At 37.2% G+C, this 23,361-nt stretch overlaps 1 protein-coding gene and 1 non-coding gene across 3 annotated transcripts in view; one reads left to right on the top strand and one right to left on the bottom strand.

Annotated features, from left to right (window-relative positions):
- Positions 1-23,361, bottom strand: part of KLHL20 (kelch like family member 20) — a 44,119-nt gene that overhangs the window by 3,945 nt on the left and 16,813 nt on the right. Inside the window, exons 4-11 of one of the 2 annotated variants that reach the window (XM_012444628.3) lie at positions 23,147-23,305; positions 22,093-22,187; positions 19,338-19,453; positions 18,210-18,393; positions 13,705-13,848; positions 9,189-9,322; positions 7,788-7,996; positions 1,449-1,555 (exon numbers count right to left, since the gene is read on the bottom strand). In XM_012444628.3, coding sequence (XP_012300051.1) covers positions 1,449-1,555; positions 7,788-7,996; positions 9,189-9,322; positions 13,705-13,848; positions 18,210-18,393; positions 19,338-19,453; positions 22,093-22,187; positions 23,147-23,305 — 1,148 coding nt within the window. The remainder of the gene's footprint in view (positions 1-1,448; positions 1,556-7,787; positions 7,997-9,188; positions 9,323-13,704; positions 13,849-18,209; positions 18,394-19,337; positions 19,454-22,092; positions 22,188-23,146; positions 23,306-23,361) is intronic. The other variant, XM_012444629.3, reaches the window with a different exon arrangement.
- On the top strand, positions 10,459-10,565 carry LOC135272434 (U6 spliceosomal RNA). The gene has a single exon (XR_010340575.1). It is a non-coding gene; the product is annotated as a U6 spliceosomal RNA (small nuclear RNA).

The raw sequence follows: 23,361 nt of genomic DNA, 5'->3' as shown, positions 1-23,361 counted from the left end.
CAGGTGATCCGCCTGCCTCGGCCTCCCAAAGTGCTGGGGTTACAGGTGTGAGTCACTGGGCCTGGCCATCAGTAGTAGATCTTTACTTAATGAACAGTACTGTAAAAATGTGATGTAGGAGCAAAAAGTACTATGCTATGATTAGCCTGACTTTAGTTTTGTGATCACTGAGCTATATGGAGCTGTGAGAAATATGCAGGATCCAAAGCATGTCACTTAAATCTCTGTGAGAGTGGTGGCTTTCCTAGAGATAAGACTATAGTTGAATATAATAGGGTGATGAAAAAACTAGGTGTATAGTTGCAGGCTTAAAATTAGGAAATGTATTAGAATACAGCAAGAATGGACTACAAGACTGCCTCTTGTAGAATAGTAACAATAAAATAGAGCTCAGCTTATCCTTCATGGTCACAATAAAAATTTCCCAGAATGTCTGTTGCCTCACATGACCAGCCCGATATTTCTGGTTGATGTGCAACCTTAACCACTGAGATGGTAACCCTAAATTTGCTTAGGCAAGTAAGACCATTTTATTTAGAAGGAAATCCCAAATTGATCGGAAGGCAGAACTGTTTTCTTAGAAGACTAGTATTTAGAATTAACTATAGCTATGAAGTATATCAAACCCATAGTATTATTTTTAAAGTCTGAGAATTAACTATATATTTGGCATTTTAAGTTCTTATAGTATTTAAGAGAATTTGGCTTTTTAGAGCATCTATAAGATTAGTCTTGTGATTCCAGTATAAATTGTGATTGAGGTAAGATTTAGACTTAATTATTTTAAGTTTAAAGGTTTAAGAGAATTTTGCTAAGTTTTAAAGGTTCTTGAATATTTAAAATAAATGCAAGTCACCTAATTTATGTGAAATTATAAAAACAACTACTTAGGAAAGCTTTATTAGACCATTAAGGATTTAAAAGCAAAGTAAAATTAAACCTAGAAATGAAGTTTAAGTTAAACTCTCTTAAATAAGATGTAGCCTCTTCTCTAAAAGTTAAAATAGGTTTAAAAATGAAATATTTTTAAAAAATATTAATTATTCAAAAGTAATTGCAATTTGTTTTTCCTGGGCATAGGCTTCCCACAAGAACACCAAAAAATGGCATTGGACAGATATGGAGCCAAAGATAGGTTCCAATTCTAACTCTGTCACTAACTCACTTTAGTGCTTTAGTTTCCTCAGCTGAACATGATAGGGCTAGGAAGGAGATTATTTTCCCCATCTCTAATTTTAAAACTGGACAGTTACCGAAAAGGTGAATTTTGTAATATTTCAGCCACTTGAGAGCAATCAAGTCAAAATGAACCATAAATATGGGTAACTTCAGCCCTCTTCAAAGTACTTCAATGTACTGACCATCCCAGTTCTAATGGTCATGGGCTATTTCAAGCCATGATTTCCAAGTCAATATTGAGGTGATTTGCTACACAACTTAAAAGTTACCTCCAGGTATTGGCATCAGGATCAAAAACTTCTATGGTCTTCAAGTATGTTGTGCCATCAAAACCTCCTACTGCCATGAGCTGTCCATTGACCACTGCCAGGCCAACCTACACAAACAAAATACAGTAAGTTACTGAAGAAACTAGACAATCATAAGGAAATTATAGACTGGTTTCTAGATAAATCTATTTAACAAAAGATAATTCTTTATGGCCTTACATTCTGGTTTACTGAAACACAGAGGGAAAATATAACAACAAAAGTCTATCATATTATGGGAACTATAAAATTATATATTCAGTTAGAATATTCACACAGAATCCAAAACATATATTTATTACATTTTAGAAACACTGTTCACTAGGAGTGAGCAAACAACCTCCAAACTGCTCTCACTTCCTCTGGCATTTGCCTGCTCTTATCTTTCTAAATTGCTACTAAAATTCTCTTTTAAAAATACAACTCTAGGCCAGGCCTCATACCTGTAATCCCAGCACTTTGGGAAGGCCTAGGTGGGAGCATTACTTGAAGCCTGGAGTTCAAGACCTGCTTGAGCAACACAGTGAGACTCCCATCTCCATAAAGCAAAATAGAAAAATCTAACCATATTGTCACTTTCCTTTTTAAAACCTTTCGCACTTTGGGAGGCTGAGGTGGATGGATTGCTTGAGCCCAGGAGTTCGAGACTAGCCTGGGCAACGTAGTGAGACCCTGTCTCTACAAAAAATACAAAAATTAGCTGGGTATGGTGGTGCACACCTGTAGTCCCAGCTACTTGGAAAGGTGAGGCAGGAGGACTGCTTGAGCCCAAAAGGTCGAGGTTGCAGTGAGCTGACATTGTGCCACTGCACTCTAGCCTGGAAGACAGAGTGAGACCTGTCTTAAAAAAAATCCCTTAAAACCAAAAAAACTTTCTAAGCCTCCCTACTACTTAAGGATAAGTTTAAAGTCCTTATTATGTTACTCAGGCCCTCCAGAAATCTATCTGAGCCCACTATTTGAGCCTCACCTCTTATATTTTCCCTTTACTCCTAATAATGCATCCTATGCCGCAGTAAAACTGGATTATCTGCTAGTCCCTGAAGATAACATACATTTTTCACACCTCCACACTTCTGGACATGTTCCCTGGCTGGTGTTTTCTTTCTTTTTTCTTTTTGAGACAGGGTCTCGTTCTGTCACTCAGGCTAGAGTGCAGTGGTGCAATCACAGTTCACATAGTGAAACCCCATCTTTACTAAAAATACAAAAAAATTAGCGAGGCATAGTGGCACGCATCTATAGTCCCAGCTACTCAGGAGGCTGAGGCAGGAGAATCGCTTGAGCCTGGGAGGTTGCAGTGAGCTGAGATCGCGCCACTGCACTCCAGCCTGGTGCCTGGTGACGGAGTGAGACTCTGTCTCTCAGAAAACAAACAAACAAACAAACAAACAAACAGTTCACTGTAGCCTCCTCCACCTCCTAGGCTCAAGTGATCCTCCCACCTCAGCTTCCCAAGTTGTTGGGACTACAGCGATGCACCATTATACCTGGCTAATGTTTTAATTTTTTGTATAGATGGTATCTCACATGTTGCCCAGGCAGGTCTCAAACTCCTGGGCTCAAGTAATCCTCCTGCCTTTGCGTTTCAAAGTGTTGGGACTGCAGGCATGAGCCACTGCACCTGGCCTGGCTACTGTTTTCTGTTGATCTTTTAGAGAAGCTTATTCTTCCTTCATGAGCTAGCTTACATGTGACTGCCTTTGGTAGTCTCTTCACTACCCCAACTCATTCTTACTTCCCCAAAGCAGTAAGCACACTCTCCTGTGTTCTTCTATAATACACATAGGATTTACTTATAGTTGCCTGTAAACATTTCAATTTCCTTCACTAAATTAGGAGCTACTTAAGGACAGGAATTATGTCATATTCATTTTTGCTTTCCTAACACAGAGTGAACACTTAACAGGAATGTGACTGAGATGCTGTTAGTTGTCAGTAATAAAAAACCATTGACATGTGAAGGCTTTGACTTGCTGACACCTTCCAGTGGTGTTCCTTGATTTATGCAAACCAGAATTCACTCTCTTTTATCCTCAGACTGTGGAGTGTTAGCTACTGCTTGCTGCTTCTTCCTGTTGTGGATATCTTGGTGAACTCCTGACAGTGGTTAATGGGTTACCTTTCACTCTGAGCAAACATCCCAAGATGGATGAATTCTATACTTTATCCAGAAGTAGTCACAGGCCACCCATGGTCTAGAACATGTCACAGGTCAGTCTGATCTAGTCTATACTATAGATAGGATAGACTCAAACTGGTCTGTGGGCCAGGTGTGGTGGCTCATGTCTGTAATCCTAGCACTTTGGGAGGCCGAGATAGGCAGATTACGAGGTCAGAAGTTTGAGACCAGCCTGGCCAATATGGTGAAACCCCATCTCTACTAATAATACAAAAATTAGCCGGGCATGGTGGTGCGCACCTGTAGTCCCAGCTACTCGAGAGGCTGAGGCAGGAGAACTGCTTGAACCCAGGAGGCGGAGGTTGTAGTGAACCAAGATCGCGCCTCTGCACTCCAACCTGGGCGACAGTGTGAGACTCCGTCTCAAAAACAAACAAACAAACAAAACCTGGTTTGTAGAGACTGGGGATGGGGCCAGATGTGTTTTTGCCTAAACATTTGTATTAGTATAGCAACTACTTAGACTATTAGCTGGAAACATTAGGTTGTAATATATAGCTCTAATATTAATTTAGATAAGGTAGTAAGCAATGGATCCAGGATAAATCATAAAAGCCGGGTGCAGTGGCTCATGCCTGTAATCCTAGCACTTTGGGAGGCTGAGGTGGGTGGATCACCTGAGGTGAGGAGTTCAAGAGCAGCCTGGCCAGCATGGCAAAGCTCCATCTCTATTAAAAATACAAAAATTTAGCTGGGCATGGTGGCATGTGCCTGTAGTCCCAGCTACATGGGAGGCTGAGGCACGAGAATCACTTGAACCTGGGAGGTGGAAGTTGCAGTGAGCTGGGATTGTACCACTGGACTCCAGTCTGGGCAACAGAGTGAGGCTCCATCTCAAAAATACAAACAAACAAACAAAACAAAGGAGAAATCATAAAAAAAAAAATCAACTCTCTAATTAAAGATATGATTGGACATAAAATTTTTAAACTACATGAAATAAAAATAATCAAAAGAAATTCAAAGTGTCAAATTAGCAGGGCTTGATTTACCTAAAAGCATCCTGAATGACCAGTGGTTCAATGAAGAAATGAAGAAATTAAAAGTTTCTTGAAAAAAATGAAAATGCAAAAACAACATACTAAAACCTATGGGATAAAGTGAAAGTACCAGGAGGAAAGTTTGTAGCAGTAAGAGCCTACATCAAAAAAGTACAAAAACTTCAAATAAACAACCTAACAATAAATATTAAAAAACTAGAAAAGAACAAACCAAATCCAAAATTAGTAGAAGAGAAGATACAGTAAAGATCAGAGCAGAAATTAATCAAATTTAAGTGGAAAAACGGACAAAAGATCAATTAAATGAAAAGTTGGCTTTTGAAAGGATAAACAAAATCAATAAACCTTTAGACAGACTAAGAAAAAAGAAGACCCAAATAAATAAAATCAGAATGAAAAAGGAGATATTACAACCGACACCATAGAAATGCAAAGATCATTAGAGGCTATAATGAACAAATATATGCCTATTATGAACAAATAAATTGGAAAATCTAGAAGAAACAGATAAATTCCTAGACACATATACAACCTACCAAGATTGACCCATGAAGAAATCCAAAACTTGAATAGACCAATAACAAGTAATGAGGCTGAGTGTGGTGACTCTTGCCCGTAATCTTAGCACTTTGGGAGGCTGAGGTGAGTAGATTGCTTGAGCCCAGGAGTTTGAGACCAGCCTAGGCAACACGGCAAAACCTCATCTCTACCAAAAAAATACAAATATTAGCTGGGTGTGGTGGTGTGCACCTGTAGTCCCTGCTAATGGGGAGACTGAAGTGGAAGGATGGTTTGAGCCTGGGAGGTGGAGGTGGCAGTGAGCCAAGATTGTATCATTGTACTCCACCCTTGGGACAGAGCCAGACCCTGTCTCAAAATAAAACAAAAAAGTAATAGGATCAAAGCTGTAATAAAAAATCTCCTGGCAAAGAAAAGCCCAGGACCCAATGGCCTCACTGCTGAATCTTATCAAACACTCAAAGAAGAATTAATACCAATCCTCTCAAACTACTCCAAACATAGAGGAAGAGGGAACACTTCCAAATTCATTTTAGGAGGCCAGTATTACCCTGATACGAACACCAGACAAAGACACACCGAAAAATGGAAACTATGGTCCAATATCCTCAATGAACAATGATGCAAAAATCTTCAACAAAATCCCAGCAAACTGAATTCAATGATACATTAGAAAGATCATTCATCATGACCAGGTAGAAATTATCCCAGGGATGTAACAATGGTTCAACATATGCATATCAATCAGTGTGGTACATCATATCAACAGAATGAAGGACAAAAACCAAATCATTTCAATTGATGGTGAAAAAGCATTTGATAAAAGTAAGCATCCCTTTATGATAAAAACCTTAAAAAACTGGGTATAGAGGGAACATACCTCAATACAATAAAAGCCATATATAACAGACCCACAGATAGCATCATTTAGAATGGGGAACAGACTGAAAGCCTTTCCTCTAAGATCTGGAACAAGACAGGGATGTGCACTTTCACCACTGTTATTCGATAGAGTACTGGAAGTCCTAGCTAGAGTGATAGGGCAAAAGAAAGAAAGAAGTCAAATTATCCTTCTTTGCAGATAATATGATCTGGTGTTTGGAAAAACCTAAAGACTCCACCAAAAAACTATTAGAACTGATAAATCCAGTAAAGCTGCAGGATACAAAATCAATATACAAAAATCAGTAGCATTTCTATATGTCAACAGCAAACAATCTTAAAAAGAAATCAAGAAAGTTATCCTATTTACAATCACTACAAATAAAATAAAATACCTAGGAATAAACTGAACCAAAGAAGTGAAAAATCTCTATGATGAAAACTAGAAAACACTGATGCAAGAAAATGAAGAGGACACACAAAACTGAAGACAGTCCATGTTCATGGATTGGAATAATCAATATTGTTAAAATGTCCATACTATCCAAAACAATCTACAGATTCAATGCAGTCCCTACCAAAATAACAATGACAGTCTTCACAGAAATAGGAAATATAATCCTAAAATTTATATGCAACCACAAAGACCCAGAATAGCTAAAGCTATCTTGAGCAATAAGACCAAAACTAGAGGAATCACATTATCTGACTTCAAATTATACTAAAGAGCTACAGTAACCAAAACAGTATGAGACTAGCATAAAAACAGACACATAGACCAATGGAACAGAATGGTGAACCCAGAAATAAACCTATACATCTCTACCAAACTGGTTTTTGTGACAAAGGTGCCAGGAACATACACTAGGGAAAGAACTATCTCTTCAATTAATGGTGCTGGGAAAACTAGATATCTACATGCAGAAGAATGAAACTAGACCCTATCTTTTGCCATATATAAAAATCAAATTAAAATGAATTCAATACTTAAATCTAAGGCCTCAAACTATGAAACTGCTAAAAGAAAACACTGGGGAAACTCTCCAGGACATTGGTCTGCACAAAGAGTTTTTTCAGTAATACTCCACAAGCACAGGTAACCAAGGGAAAAATGGACAAATGGGATCACATTAAGTCAAAAAGCTTCTGCATAGCAAAGGAAGCAATCAACAAAGTGAAGAGACAACCCACAGAATGGGAGAAAACTACCCATCTGACAAGGGATTAATAACTCAAATACATAGCGGCTCAAACAACTCAATAGAAAAAAGTCTAATAATCCAATTCAAAAGTAGGCAAAAGATCTGAATAGACCTTTCTCCAAAGAAGACATACAAATAGAAAATAGGTATATGAAAATATGTCAACATCTGATCATTAGAGAAATGCAGATGAAAAGGACAATAAGATGTCATCTCACCCCCGTTAAAATGACTTTTATCCAAAAAACAGACCATAATGATTGCTGACAAGGATGCAGAGAAAAGCGAACCCTCTTACACTGCTGGTGCGAATGTAAATTAGTACAACAGTTTGGAAGTTCCTCAAAAAACTAAAAATAGAACTATCATATGACCCAGCAATCTTACTGCTAGGTATACACCCCAAAGAAAGGAAATCAGTATACTGAAGAGACAGTTGCACTCCCATGTTTATTGCAGCACTATTAATAGCCAAGATTTGAAAGCAACTTAAGTGTCCATCAACTCCACTTACTCCACTACGGCGTGATGTCATGGCCACCACCGGAGACCACTGGTTGGTTCTGGGGTTGTATCTCTCAGCACTGCTCAGCTCTGTAGTGTCATCTCTACCTCCTACAGCATAGATCATGTCCTGATACACTGCACAGCCTAGGTGTTTCCTCCGGGTCCCCATAGGGGCTATAGTGTGCCATCTGTTTTCCTGAGGATTGTAACGCTCCACTGTAGGGAAAAGAAAAACCAGTAAGTGAGCATTCAACCATTTCCTCTCACCTCCAGTTTTCTTTATAGCCATTGATACTTTGTGATAACACATTTTCAACACATGATCTGATTTTTGCTTCTGAGAAGGATTTGTATACCTCTGGACACTATGACATATACTCTCAGCAGGGGCTCGTTTCTTCTAGGTATAGTACAGTGAAAAGGGCACGTGTTTGGGTTCAGATACTCCAGGTTCTAGTTTTGACTAAATGACTAATTAGCTACATGACTCTCGGCCTCACTCTCCTTGTCTTTTAATGGGGAGATTGACTGCATGATCAATAAATACTAGTAATTCATCATCATAATCAGAAAACTTCTGTATCCTGTATTCCCTTCCCTCTAGCATAGTGCATTTTAAGCCTTTGAAGAGAAGACGTGACAATTAATCTGGCATGACTGTCACACTAACAATATCCTTAGGCAAAAATACCCATAATATCTAAATAGAAAGGAGTAACAAACCAGGCCGGGTGCAGTGGCTCATGCTTATAATTCCAGAAATTTGGGAGGATGAGGTGGGCAGACTGCTTGAGCTCAGGAGTTCAAGTCCAGCCTGGGCAACATGGGAAAACCCCGTCTCCACTAAAAATACAAAAATCAGCCAGGCGTGGTGGCACACACCTGTAATCCCAGCTACTTGGGAGGCTGATGTGGGAGGATTGCTTGAGCCTCGGAGGTAGAGGTTGCAGTGAGCCAAGATCGTGCCACTGCACTCCAGCCTGGATGACAGAGTGAAACCCTGTCATAAAAAACAAAAACAAAAACAACAAAATCCAAATAAACCAATTTGTAGTTCTAAGTTTTTATTTATTCTTAGATTATAACATAGAGTACGTTGTCTTTTTTTTTTTTTTTTTTTAGGAGAAGTTGTGATGGTAAAAGGAAATAATTATATAAGAAAGTAGTTTTTAAAATTCATTATAAATTTCCAGCAGCTTGTAAAACAGGAAGAAAGAAATATCTGGGGAATGTACTCAGACTATGACTACAATAGGAGCTGAGGAAGAGCTGAGAGCTGCACTCTCCTGGAGGGAAAATAAAGCATTTTCCTAGTAAATTATAGGGAGTTTTTATACTTTTTGTAGGAGGACTCTCCAGGAAAATGTTCTGCTTTTGGGGAACCTAATTGCCTTTGGAAGGGACTAACCTGTGTTGAGTGGAGATGTCCCGTCAGAGCCACCTACAGCATATAAGAACCCTCCTAACACAGCCACAGCCACACCTAGTCTTCTGGTACTCATAGAAGCTACCCGAGTCCACTTGTTCTCCTTCGGATCATACCTGCAGTGAGGGAAACCAGACTGTATGCTTGTTCTTATTAAGTGAAGCCTTTTTCATATGATTTGAAATCACACTAATAGTCACTAGAAAAAAGTCACAGAATTTATGTCTGTGCCAATTATTAAGCTATTTTCTACTCAGACTTGGAAAATGTCCCCAGGAAAGAAAACAACCTGTGACAGCTCACATACACAGGCTCTTTCTTTAATGAAATTTTAGTTCATTTTGACATGCCTCTGATGTCTTAAAATATGATTTTTGTAACTTGTCTTCTTTTCCTAGTTGTTGTAGTTGGAGTGATGGCTGTTATTCTCTACTACATCCTATTTGGAAGTAGAAGTCTTCTGCACAGTTCTTTAAAACAACCTTTTTATTATAAAATAAAACTGTAAAATAAAAATACAGAAAGCCACACACACAAAAATGTATAGTTTAGAGTTATAATCAGGAAAGCCCTCTAGAAAACACCACCCAAGCCAAGAAAAAGAACTTTGCATGCCACTCTGGAAGTCCTGCAATGTGTCCTTTTCCAATCTCAATCCTCTCTTTCCCACAAAGTAACCATTATCCTGACTTTTAACAGTTATCACTTCCTTGTGTTTATAGTTTTATCACTCAAATGTCATCCCTAGACACTTCAGTCTTACTTACTAACATTTAATTTTTAAAATTTTAAATTAGTATTTGTTTATTTAAAAATAGGGGTCTTGCTGTGTTGACCAGGCTAATCTCAAACTCCTGGCCTCAAGCAATCCTCTCACCTTGGCCCCCCAAAAGTGCTGGGATTACAGGTGAGCCACTGTGCCTGACTGAGACAAAAAAAAAAAAAAAAAAAAGGCTAAGTGCAGTGGTTCACGCCTGTAATCCCAGCACTTTGGAAGGCTGAGGCTGGAGGACTGCTTGAGGCCAGGAGTTCGAGTTCAAGACCAGCCTGGTCAACACAGAGAGACCTTATCTCTATAAAATATTTGGGAAAAAAATTAGCCAAGCATGGTGGCATTCACCTGCATTCTCAGCTACTTGGGAGGCTGAGGCAGGGGACTGCTTCAGACAGTTGTGAGCTACGATTGTACCACTGCACTCCAGCCTGGGCGACAGAGTGAGACCCTGTCTCTAAAAAAAACAAACTTAAATTAGTGCTCACTTTGGCAGCACATATACTAAAATTGGAACAATACAGAGAAGATTAGCATGGCCCCTGTGCAAGGATGACACGCAAATTTGTGAAGCGTTCCATTTTTTTAAAAAAAATTAAAAAAACAACTTAAATTAAAAAGTTTATTATTATCTACAGGGTTTCTTTCCATTCCTTTTCCTCCCTGCAATTCACCTGTTTTAGAACCTGGAGTGTATGACAAATTTCCCCATAATATGGATTTGGTTGACTATACATTCATAATGCAGCGCAATCTGTTCCTCTGTCAAACGAGGACAATTGTTCTGCAAATTGTTCTACAATTTGTTCTGCAAATTGGTAGCTGGATCCAGAAGTTTGGTTCCTTTGACAAGACTACAGAGGGTGGTGTGTTAGCAGCTGTTTATCAATGTCTAGATACAATAATTTACTAAGTTTTGCAAAATGATAATATTCTACCACTTATTTTTTTTTATTGGGATAATTTTATAAAGAATCCTTTTATCTACTATTTAGTTATTCAATTCATATGATACAGTTCATATAAGAAAGGCAGGACATATGCTCACTTCTTTCACTTTATTTACATGTTTTGAGATAAAAAATTTGATCCCTATGATCTTCCAAAGGCAAACAATTAGAGTCTTAAAAATTTTTCTTTTGTTCTTAGATCTGTCAGACATCCAATTGCTTCTTTCTGATTTCTCCTGAAGATACACGCAGGTCTTGTGGCTAGTGGTAGTTTCTCTTTGCCCATTTGTGTTTTGGAGTTTGTGAGAATATCCTTTCCCTTAGTTTTGTCTTAAATTTTGTTCACAGATTTTTGTTCTTTAAATTGTGGTAAAATACACATTAACATAAAATTTACCATATTAACCATGTTTTAACTGTTTAATGTTAACTATATTCACATTGTTGTGCAACTCCAATCTCCAGAACTAGTACACAGGTTTTTAGCTTTGCTATCTATTACTATACTGTCTGTTTTCACGTGGGCATTTGGAGATATTAAAAAGCTATGCCATCACTGCTGCTATCCTCCTGTACTGAGTTTTGAAAGTGAAAAAACAGATTTCTTGACAGAGAGATAAAAGGCAACTGGCATAGCTTTCAAGAGTTACCTTCAATTTTCTCTCTACTTATGACAGTTAAACTTTTCAACATATACATGGTAAACCAGTGAATGCTACCTCAAAAATTTTTATAGAGTCATGACTCATTTCTTTTTAAGTGAGGATGAAATATGATGTTCTTATCAGTAATCATAGCACAAGACTCTAAAATCTAATGACAAAAAGCTGACAAAAGAAATTAAGAACAAAACTGTTCCACCAAATTTAACTATTTGTACACCAGTATAAAGCGACTATGGCAGCCCACCTAGATTTCCCTAAACATACTTCAATGGTTAATGAGAGTCTATATACAAAATACTTTGGGCTTTTTATAAGATGTTCTATACAAAGTATTATTACTTAATCATTTCTCTCAGGGAAGTCTGGATAGAGCCATGCATTAAGTACATTCCAGGTAGATTCAGGAAAAAAATCAGAACAGATTTAATGAGTGATATGCTTGATATCATATATAGAATGTAATCTAAAATACATTTCTAACATTTCAATGTTAGGTACAATCAGTGTGACAGTTGAAAAACTCAGGTTATGTCCCCCAAAGCATAGGCAACAAAAGCAAAAAAGATAAGATTACATCAACCTAAAAAGCTTCTGCACAGCAAATGTAACAATCAACAGAGTGAACAGACAATCTATGGAGTCAACAGCAAGAAAACAAATAATCTGATTAAAAAATGGGCAAAGGACCTGAATAGATACTTCTCAAAAGAATACATACAAATGGCTAAGTATATGAGAAAGTGCTCAATATCACTAATTATCAGGGAAATGCAAATTAAAATCACAATGAAATATCATGTCACACCCGTTAGAATGGCTACTATATAAAAAAAAGAAAACAAGTGTTAGCAAGAATATGGAGAAAAGGAAACCCTTGCACACTATTGATGAAAATGTAAATTAGTATAGCCATTATGGAAAACAGTATGGAGGTTCCTCAAAAAATTAAAAGTAGAACTATCATATGATCCAGTAATCCCACTACTACGTATATATCCAATGGAAATGAAATTAGTATGGTGAAGAGATACCTGTACTCTCATATTCATTGCAGCATTATTTACAATAGACAAGATATGAAGTTAGCCTAAATGTACCTCAACAAATGAATGGATACAGAAAAGGTAGCATATATAAACAGAATACTCTTCCTTACAGATTTCCTTACAAAAGAAGGAAATCCTGGCATTTGTGACAGCATAGATAAACCTGGAGGACAATAAGTGAAATAAGCTAAACATAGAAAGACAAATCTTGCATGATCTCACTTATATGAGGACGCTAAAAAAGTTGAACTCATAGAAGTAGAGAGTAGAATGGTGGTTACCAGGGGATGGCAAGGTGAGGGGCAGTGAGGAAATCTTGGTAAATGAATACAAAATTTCAGTTAGAGAGGAGGAATAAATTCAAGAGCTCTAATGTACAACATAGTAACTATAGTTATTAACAAATTGTATACTTGAGAGTAGATTTTAAGTGTTCTCACCACAAATAAATCATAAGTATGTGAGGTAAGAAATATGTTAATTAGCTTGATTTAGCTATTCCACAAGCTATATATATTTCAAAACATCATGCTGTACCCTATGAATATATACAATTTTTGTTAATTAAGAAAAAAAACCTTTTTTTTAGATCTTTCATTTTGCTAGACTTTAAGATCAACTGAAGACTTTTTCCTGAAAGCCTATGGGAAATCCACTGAACAGTGGATCCTCCAGTGTCCTAAATTCAGCTTTACTTGTTTCTTTTTTTGTTTTTCCTTGAGACAGGGTCTCACTTTGCACCCAGGCTGGAGTGCAATGGTGTGATCTTGGCTCTCTGCAGCCTCGACCTCCTGGGCTCAAGCGATCCTCCCATCTCAGCCCCAAAATAGCTGGGACTACAGGTGTGTATTAACATGGCCGGCTAATTTTTTTAAATATTTTTTTTATCTCACCATGTTGCCCAGGCTGGTCTTGAACTCCTGAGCTCAAGCAATCCACCTGCCTTGGCTTTTCAAAGTGCTAGGATTACAGGTGTGAGCCACCATATCTGGCCTGTACTTGTTTCTTTTAAAGAGCCCTATGTTCTTTAAAATAAAAATATGAAAAATGACTTAAAAAAATCACCTCTCAACAATGTTCAGGCAAGACACACCATCCTGGCCACCCACAGCATAGAGAAAGCCTCCAAGTACTGCCACACCAACACTTGTCCTGCAGGTGCTTGTAGGGGCTACATCACTGCTCCACTGGTTTGTTTTGGGGTCATACCTGAGAAGAACATACCAAGAGGAGAGTTTGTATTACACAAAGGAAGTTTGGCTAGGTTTACATATTCTAAATTCACGGATTTATATGATATATATTCTTTCCCCTAAGTATGGGCTGATTAATAATAACTAAAACATTTGAAAATCTAGTTTGTGTTTATTTTTTTTTGAAATTTATGTATGAATATATTTTCTTTAAAAAAAATCAGAATATTATTGATAAAGCTAAAGCCCTCTTTGAGTTCCAGCTGAATTCTGGTCTCTTCCCATTTTGATTTGGCATATATCCTTCAAGAATTTTCAGTAAAATACTTTTATATAAGTATATATGTATCCACATATGCATTTGTTTATATGCAAGCATGTTTTCTTTACATAAACAATACCACACAGTAGGCACTGCTTTTTCCCTCCACATTTTTTAAGATCTGTTTATGCTAATATAGCTCTAAATTTTTCTAAACTATTATCCTTGTACATTTCTCTTTGTGCAAATGGATGATAGGTGGAATTACTGTGGCAAAGAGTATGCTTAATTTTTTAAAAAAATACTATCAAATTGCTCTTTTTGTAGATAATAGTTTTTTTTCAATTTCATTGATTTTTTTTGTTTATTGGATTTTGTTGCATTTTTAGTGACTTGACTTAAAAGCATGATTCATTTATTTTGCATCTTTCTTACTTCCAAATGCATATAATTTATATAAATGTATGTAAGCCAAAATTCATGTAAATTTGCCTCTGGGTACCACCTTAGTTGCATTCTATCCATTTTGATATATATAGGCTAAATTGTTAAGGTATAAATATTTAACTATTTTTACTCTTATTTAACTCATGATTTTTTTTTAAACTGGGATGTGTTCTGTTTTTTTTCCATAAGTTGTTGGGGTATTAGGGTACAGATAATATTTGGTTACATGAGTTAGTTCTTTAGTGGTGATTTGTGATTTTGGTGCACCCATCACCCAAGCAGTATGTAATGCATCATTATGTGTAGTCTTTTATCCCTTACCCCCCTCCAACTCTTCCCCCCAAGTCCCCAAAGTCCACTGTATCATTCTTATGCCTTTGTGTCCCCATAGCTTAGCTCCCATATATCAGTGAGAACATATGATGTTTGGTTTTCCATTCCTGAGTTACACTGCGTAGAATAATAGTCTCCAATCTTATCCAGGTCACTGCAAATGCTGTTAATGCATTTCTTTTAATGGCTGTGTAGTATTCCATTATATATATACCACAGTTTCTTTATCCATTCATTGGCTGATGGACATTTGGGTTGCTTCCACAATTTTGCAATTGTGAATTGTGTTGCCAGAAACATGTGTGCAAGTATCTTTTTCAATTAATGACTTCTTTTCTTCTGGGTAGATACCCAGTAGTGGGATTGCTGGATCAAACAGTAGTTCTACTTTTAGCTCTTTAAGGAATCTCTGCACTGTTTTCCATAGCAACTGTGCTAGTTTACATTGCCACCAGCAGGGTAGAAGTGTTCCTTGTTTACCACATCCATGCCAACATCTACTGGTTTTTTATTTTTTATGGCCATTCTTGCAGGAGTAAGGTGGTACTGCACTGTGGTTTTGATTTGCATTTCCCTGATCATTAGTGATGTTGAGCATTTTTTCATATGTTTGTTGGCAATTTGAGAATTGTTTATTCATGTCCTTAGCTCAGTTTTTGATAGGACTGTTTTTTTTTCTCACTGATTTGAGTTTATTGTGGGTTCTCGATATTAGTCCTTTGTCAGATGTATAGATTGTGAAGATTTTCTCACATTCTGTGGGTTGTCTGATTGCTCTGCTGACCGCTCCTTTTGCCATGCAAAAGCTCTTAATTAGGTCCTAGCTATTTATCTTTGTGTTTATTGCATTTGCATTGGGGTTTTGGTCCTGCAATCCTTGCCTAAGCCAATGTCAAGAAGGGTTTTTCCTATGTTATCTTCTAGACTTTTTATATTTTCAGGTCTTAGGTTTAAGTCCTTAATCCATCTTGAGCTGACTGTTGTATAAGGTGAGAGATGAGGATCCAGTTTCATTTTCCTACATGTGGCTAGCCAATTATCCCAGCACCATTTGTTGAAAGAGTGTCCTTGCCTCACTTTATGTTTTTGTTTGCTTTGTTGAAGATAAGTTGGCTGAAAGCACTTGGGTTTATTTCTAGGTTCTCTATTCCATTCCATTGGTCTATGTGTCTATTTTTATACCAGTACCACACTGTTTTGGTGACTATGGCTTTATAGTATAGTTTGAAATCAGGTAGTGTGATGCCTCCAGATTTGTCCTTTTTGCTTAGTATTGCTTTGGCTATGCAGGCTCTTTTTTGGTTTTATATGAACTTTATAAATGTTTTTTCTAATTCTGTGAAGAATGATGGTGGTACTCTGATGGTGACTGCACTGAATTTATAGATTGCTTTGGCAGTATGATCATCTTCACAATGTTGATTCTATCCATCCACGAGCATGGGATGTGTTTCCATTTGTCTGTGGCATCTGTGATTTCTTTCTGCAGTGTTTTGTGGTTTTCCTTGTAGAGGTCTTTCAACTCTTTTGTTAGGTATATTCCTAAGTATTTTATTTTTTGCAGCTATTTTTAAAAAGGTTGAGCTCTTGATTTGATTCTCTGCTTGGCTGCTGTTGGTGTATAGAAGAGCTACTGATTTGTATACATTAATCTTGTATCCGGAAATTTTGCTGAATTCTTTTATCCATTCTAGGAGTTTTCTAGAGGAGACCTTAGGATTTTCAAGATAAATGATCATATCATCAGCTAACAGTGACAGTTTGACTTCCTCTTTACTGATTTGGATGCCCTATATATTTTTTCTCTTGTGTGATTGCTCTGGCTAGGTCTTCCAGTACTGTGTTGAAGAGGAGTGGTGAGAGTGGGCATCCTTGTCTTTTTCCCATACTCAGAGGGAATGCTTTACACTTTTCCCCATTCAGTATGTTGACTGTGGGTTTGTCATAAATGGCTTTTATTACATTAAAGTATGTCCCTTGTATGCCAATTTTGCTGAGAGTTGTAATCATAAAAGAATGCTGGATTTTGTTGAATGTTTTTTCCGAATCTATTGAGATGATCACATGATTTTTGTTTTTAATTGTTTATGTGGTGTATCACACTTATTAAGTTGCATATGTTAAACCATCCCTGCATCCCTAGTATGAAACTCACTTGATCATGGTGGATTATCTTTTTGATATGATGTTGGATTCTATTAGCGAGTTGGGGCACTCACAGTATTTGGGGTGTCTCCCAGGTCCTACAGGAGCAGTACGTTTCCTTCAGAGGGTCTATAGGTCCTCTTGGGATTGCTGGCTTGTTCTTGCAGTCAATCTGGAGCTAAAATTCACAATCAAGCCTCCACATGCTGTTTGGTCTGGAGCTTCAATCTAGTCCTGCCTCCTATCTGCCATGATCCCTTCTGCGATCCCATCAATTTATTTTTAAATGTGTTCATTGTTATTTTCTTTTTTTTGATATAGAGTCTTGCTCTGTCACCCAGACTAGAGTGCAATGGTGCAATCTCATCTCACAACAACCTTTATCTCCCAGGTTCAAGCAGGCCTCCTGCCTCAGTCTCCTGAGTAGCTAGGACTACAGGCATGTACCACAAGTGGTTAATTTTTGTATTTTTTGTAGAGATGAGCTTTCTTCATGTTCCATACTTCAATGGGACTGATCCCTCTGCTTTTATGTTTTTCCCCAGCTGCACAATCTATACCTTTAGAACTTGATACGCTGCAGGGTTTCATAGATGTGTTATGGAAATAAAGAGTCACTGTTAATCAACACAGTTTCTTAAGAGCAAGAAGCTACTGAAACATCAGTTGCTATAGATTCCCAATGTGCCCAGTCACTGTGATAGATATTATGGTGATATACATTTCAACATGTATAGTTCAATGTGATGGATATGTACAAACATGTTTAAAATATGGAAGGGCAAAGGAACAATTAACTCATCTGTATGGTATAATAGAAAGTTTATGTAATAAGTAACACTTGTGTCTTAAAGGAAATGTAAGTCTTAAAGGGGCAGAAGTATCTCAGAGAAAAAAGAATAGCATGCATATAAGTAAGGAGAGAGGTATGAAGGAAGACACCATGTCCAAGGAACTGCAGGCAATTGATGTGTCTACAGTAGCATGCTTAGGGAGTGGTAGTGTGTCACAGGAGACACAGGTGGAGACCAGATCACAAAGAATTTGTGTATCATGCTAACTTGTTTAGGTTGCCAACTGTGCCACAGATGCAATACTAAAATGCATTAAATCACATTTGTTTCCTAATTAACATCTCAAATAAAACTATATGAATAGTAGAGAGAAAATTACAGATTGACTTTACTCACCTTTCAACACTATTGAGATAAGAGGATCCATCATGGCCTCCTACTGCATATAACAGATCATCAAGAACACTGACTCCAACTCCACATCTCCTTTTGCTCATTGAAGCCACCATTCTCCATTCATTGGTCTGTGGGTCATATCGTTCAACACTGGAAATGGCATCTCCACTGCACCAACCACCAACTGGGGATGTAACAGAAACGGTCAAGAGAATCCTATCCTAAAGTATAGCAAGTAACACTCACTACTAACTTCACTGTGCCCTAATGCTTAGACTAACCACATGTCTCTAGTTGTGGGTCAAAATGCAAGTTATGACTTTAACTCATTCCACTGGGATTGCTATAATCTTTAATTAATTTTGTAAATAAGTTAGTATTATATATATTTTACAAAGAAATGATACCAATTCAAATAAGATTATGAGATAATATGGCTATATGCACAGAATGGAAAAATTATAGATGGATATGCATAGAATGAAGAAATAAATTATAACTGTTTAATATAATGTTTTTTCACAACTCCATTTAATTATGAGATGACTTGCACATTGATATATAAATTAATGCATGTGACTCTTTTCAACAAAATATCTACTGCATGACATTTTTAGTTTTTGAGAAAGGATCTTGTCCTGTTGCCCAGGCTGGAGTACAGTGGTGCAATCACGGCTCACCGCAGCCTTGACCTCCTAGGCTCAAGCCATCTTCCTGTCTCAGCCTCCCAAGTATCTGGGACTACAGGCATGCACTTGCACACTAATTGTTTTTCTTATTTTTTGTAAAGATGAGGACTCCCTATATTGCCCAGGCTGGTCTCAAACTCCTGGCCTCTGCCTTGGCCTCCCAAAGTGCTGGTATTATAGGCATGAGCCACTATGCCCAGCCAACAATTTTGGATTTATATAAAAATAGATATCAAAGGTGTTGAATGAGAAAAAGAAAATAGAGCACTCTTTTGGAGTATACTAGTTTTGAATCATGAGTTAAGAGTCAAGCTACATGCTGACTTGTTATTTGTTTCTTATGACAGTATGATATCACAATTGTCCAAAGGATTATTCAAATGACAATTTCTCATATGGGAAAATATTCAGTTTAGTAACAGTATATTAAGATCCAAACCTGCAAAGAGTACTTCCCCACATCGGATAGGTTTCCGTGGTCTCGTCCTTGGTCCTTGCATTAGTGGTCGTTCTTGCGGCAACAGGAGGTAGTTTTTAGCCTCATCTACCAAGTCTCTGTAGAAAAAAATTTCTGCCTTTATTTCAAATATCTAAATTACATTGTTAGTTAAGTCTCAGTGTAGTTTAGGAATACATAGGTTGGCAAAGAGAAGCAAGCATAAATCAAACCAAATCATGAATGCCAGCCAATATTAAAATTGGTACAAACATGAAAGCAAGAATGCCAGTCCAACTGAGTTGTGAATTGATTAGTATTTCTATTATGACTCATATCTCACTGCAAATTTAGCTTAATGCTCAACATGCTTACAGCCAAGATAACTTATGAAAAAGTAAAAATTATAATTCAATTACCACACTGCAGAGATACCACTTTCTAATACATTTTATTAGATTCTGCAAGATATTAGCAAGGTAGCATGGCAACCAGGGTACTAGTTATTTGCTAGATTAATATAACTGGGTCAAAAATTGGATTGCTAAAAAGAAATACTGTATTGTCACAAATTTCCTATCTGGTAACATATGAATGGTTTACTCTCAACAAGTCTACTAAGACAAATTTTCTGTCTTGTTAAGATACTTTAAGAGAAGAATCTGGTAATTACACTTGTTAAATACAATAATTCTAATACAAACTATTTGTGTATGTACTTACTTCACTTGAGTACTTTTAAGTGACTCAGTCCCTGATTAGTACAAATTCAATCGTTACTCTGTTCTGCACCAACTCTGAAAGTGTTTCCTAAATCACCCTCTATTTTCATTCTTGTTATTTATGCTACAGTGAGTAATTTATTCCTGCTGGACCAGTGCCAAGCATTACCCAATAATGTACTTTCCAATACAAGGCTTTACTAAGGCCCTGTCTGAATTTATCTATCCTAAAAACAAAAACAAACAAACCCCAAAAACCCAAGCCAATGACCAAGAACTTTTTCTAGTTTCCCATAAAGACAAAGACTTTGACCTCCTAATAGTTCATTAGGTCATTCAAGAGTTCCTAGAAAGAATACTACAGAGTTATAATACTGAACAAACCAACACAAAATTAATGGTAGTAACAACACTTACAGCTTTGTGCTAGTCCTGGTTTTTAAGTGCTTAATATATATAAACTCATTTAATCTTCACAACAGCCTTATGGAATAGGCACTATTATCATCCTCACTTCATAGAGGAAGAAACTGCAGCACAAAGAAGTTAGGGTATCAGGAAGGGTCTTCTTTCAAATGTGACTTCATAACTACCTTTACTTTCTGCATCAAATCAGTACAATCTGATTATATTTAATGGAGGAAGGGCATCTATGTTATTATTTCTTCAGATTTCAGCATGTATAATGATATGGTTTTCCTTTTTGCAATATTTAGGAGAATTAATTACCATTTGTCTGTGTTTTAAATGTAAAAGACAAACATTTATTTAGTTTAACTCTAGTCCATGGCAAAGAGAAAAATGAATAACTAATATAAAAAAGATACACTAAAATAAAATAGAAACATCTAAAAACCCCTCCAGCCTCTCCTGTTAAAGGAACAGGCTTTAGGCCAGGCACAGTGGCTCACGCCTATAATCCTAGCACTTTGGGAGGCTGAGGCAGGCAGATCATGAGGTCAAGAGATTGAGACCATCCTGGCCAACATGGTGAAACCCTGTCTCTACTAAAAAATACAAAAATTAGCTGGGCATGGTGGCGTGCACCTGTAGTCCCAGCTACTCGGGAGGCTGAGGCAGGAGAATCACTTGAACCTGGGAGGCAGAGATTGTAGTGAACTGAGATTACACCACTGCACTCTAGCCTGGTGACAGAGCGAGACTCCATCTAAAAAAAAAATAATAATAAAGGAACAGGCTTTAGCTTATAGAAGAAATGCAAGTGAATCTACATGTCCTACCACTGTTCTAGAATCAGGGATCATTCTAAATTTCTTTAATCACCAAGGGAGGTCCAAAGGTCAGTTAGTTTAGAAAGTTCTGAGTATAGATTTGCTCTTTCACTTTTATATTTGGGATATACTGGTGAAAAATGGTTAAAAATCCCAGAAGATTTCAGATTGGAAGCTAAATCTTAAAATCTGTCAAATTGGAAATGTAATTTATTACATTTTGTATATACTTTAGAGACAGCCTATTAAAATAGGTTACTATTCTTCCTCTGCTTTGTAAAAGTAGTTGGAGTTTCCTTTGTCAAAAAACCTCTGGAAACTGCTTCACCTAGCTCTAGTGAAAATCTGTCTATAGCAAATAGCTGTAGATCGTTAACTCTGTCCACAAGTTAGAAAGCAAGGCTGGTTATGTTCCCCAACCAGACATATGTGATGGAAGGAAAAAAATGTTCACTGACAGAGTCAACAGCATTATTCAATTACCTCAAGGAAAAAAAAAATATTAGCAGAGAATTGGCTCTTAAATTCAAGCTTGCATTACAATCTTGGAAATCTACCTCTTTATTGCCACTTCTACACCAGTAAGCATCACACATAAAAAAACTAATGGAATGGAATACTGGAAGTTCAGTTCTCTCTTCCTTTTCCTCCTCTTGACCCTAGCCTAGAAGAAAAACTTGTTAAATTAATGCCCTGGTTTCAGCTCCACAAAATACAATATTTAGGAAGAAATATAAATTAGGAAATTAGGAAAAAATAGGAATGCTTAGTTGTTGATTTTTTCCCATCTAGTGTCACTCATACCTGCATTCTTCATCACTTTTGATGAGAGGATCAGAACCTACTGTGCCCACCAGGAACTTGGGACTAAGCAAAGGCAAACGAACATGTTGCAGCACCTATGACAGAATAAACACCATTATTTTAATTAACTAATCAATTTTGAGACAGGTCTTACTCTGTTGCCCAGGATGGAGTGCAGTGGCATGATCGCAGGTCACTGCAGCCTCAACCTCCTGGGCTCAAGTGATCTGCCTACCTCAGCCTCCAGAGTAGCTGCAACTATAGGTGCATGCCATCATACCCAACTAATTTTTGTATTTTTTTTTGTAGAAACGGGGAATCACCATGTTGCCCAGCCTGGTCTCAAACACCTGAGCTCAAGTTATCTGCCTGCCTTATCCTCCCGAGTGCTGGAATTATGGACTTGCACCACTGCACCCAGCCAGTAAACACTATTAAGGGCATGAGCTCTCATCATGCTACCCTACTGTGCTTCCGATTGTTTTGGGATCTAACTGAATACCATACATAAGAAAGGAAGGAAGGCATACCTACTAAAAGCTTTCAGTAATACATTATAAGCTCTTCTATAACTGGACTCAAATTAATTCACAATCCAGAAGAATATCTTGTTAAACTGCTATAGTCATAACAACAAGAATGGGTCTTAAGTAAACTATGGATCACTCAGTGACTTCTGATGCATCATCTCATTACTCTTCAAAGTGTCGTAATATTTCCAAGTTATACTGAAGGGAAACTGTGGTAGAATTTCCAAGCTATAGGAAAAGAAGCATCCTTGCTTTCTCTTGTTCATTTTATACAATTTAAGTTTTGAATTGTGCTATCACTCAAAAGTAGAATTGATCCAAAATATGGGGAAAGCACAGGAGCAAAAAGTCCACATTAATAAGCAACCAAAATGCTTCAAATACTTATTTCCTTGATTATTTGGAAACAGATGGACTTTCTTACAGATGAATGTAAAGTGATAACTGTTTCATGTTCGCAAGACAAATACATATTATTTCATCTAGTACTAAGCAGTTTCTTAGAGAAGCATTTCTATCATTACCTGGGGTAACTGAGGACGTCTTTCCTGAATACTGTATTTGACCCAGGCCATCACTGCATTGAACACTTGTTCTTCACTGCGAACGTTTAGCTCATCACTGGATATTATATCAATGAGTTGATTCGCTGGAAGCAACATGAACTCTTCACTCTCCATTACCTGTTCAAAGTTAGGTAAGAAGAAAAAAAACCCTGTGATCACATTTATTGTCTCAA

Source organism: Aotus nancymaae, unplaced genomic scaffold (assembly GCF_030222135.1).
Source record: "Aotus nancymaae isolate 86718 unplaced genomic scaffold, 86718_ANA_hifiasm-v0.15.2.pri h1tg000108l, whole genome shotgun sequence".
In the NCBI taxonomy this organism is placed as follows: Eukaryota; Metazoa; Chordata; class Mammalia; order Primates; family Aotidae; genus Aotus; species Aotus nancymaae.
Note: the sequence above shows the minus strand (reverse complement) of the source record. Positions and strands in the feature narration are given on the sequence as shown.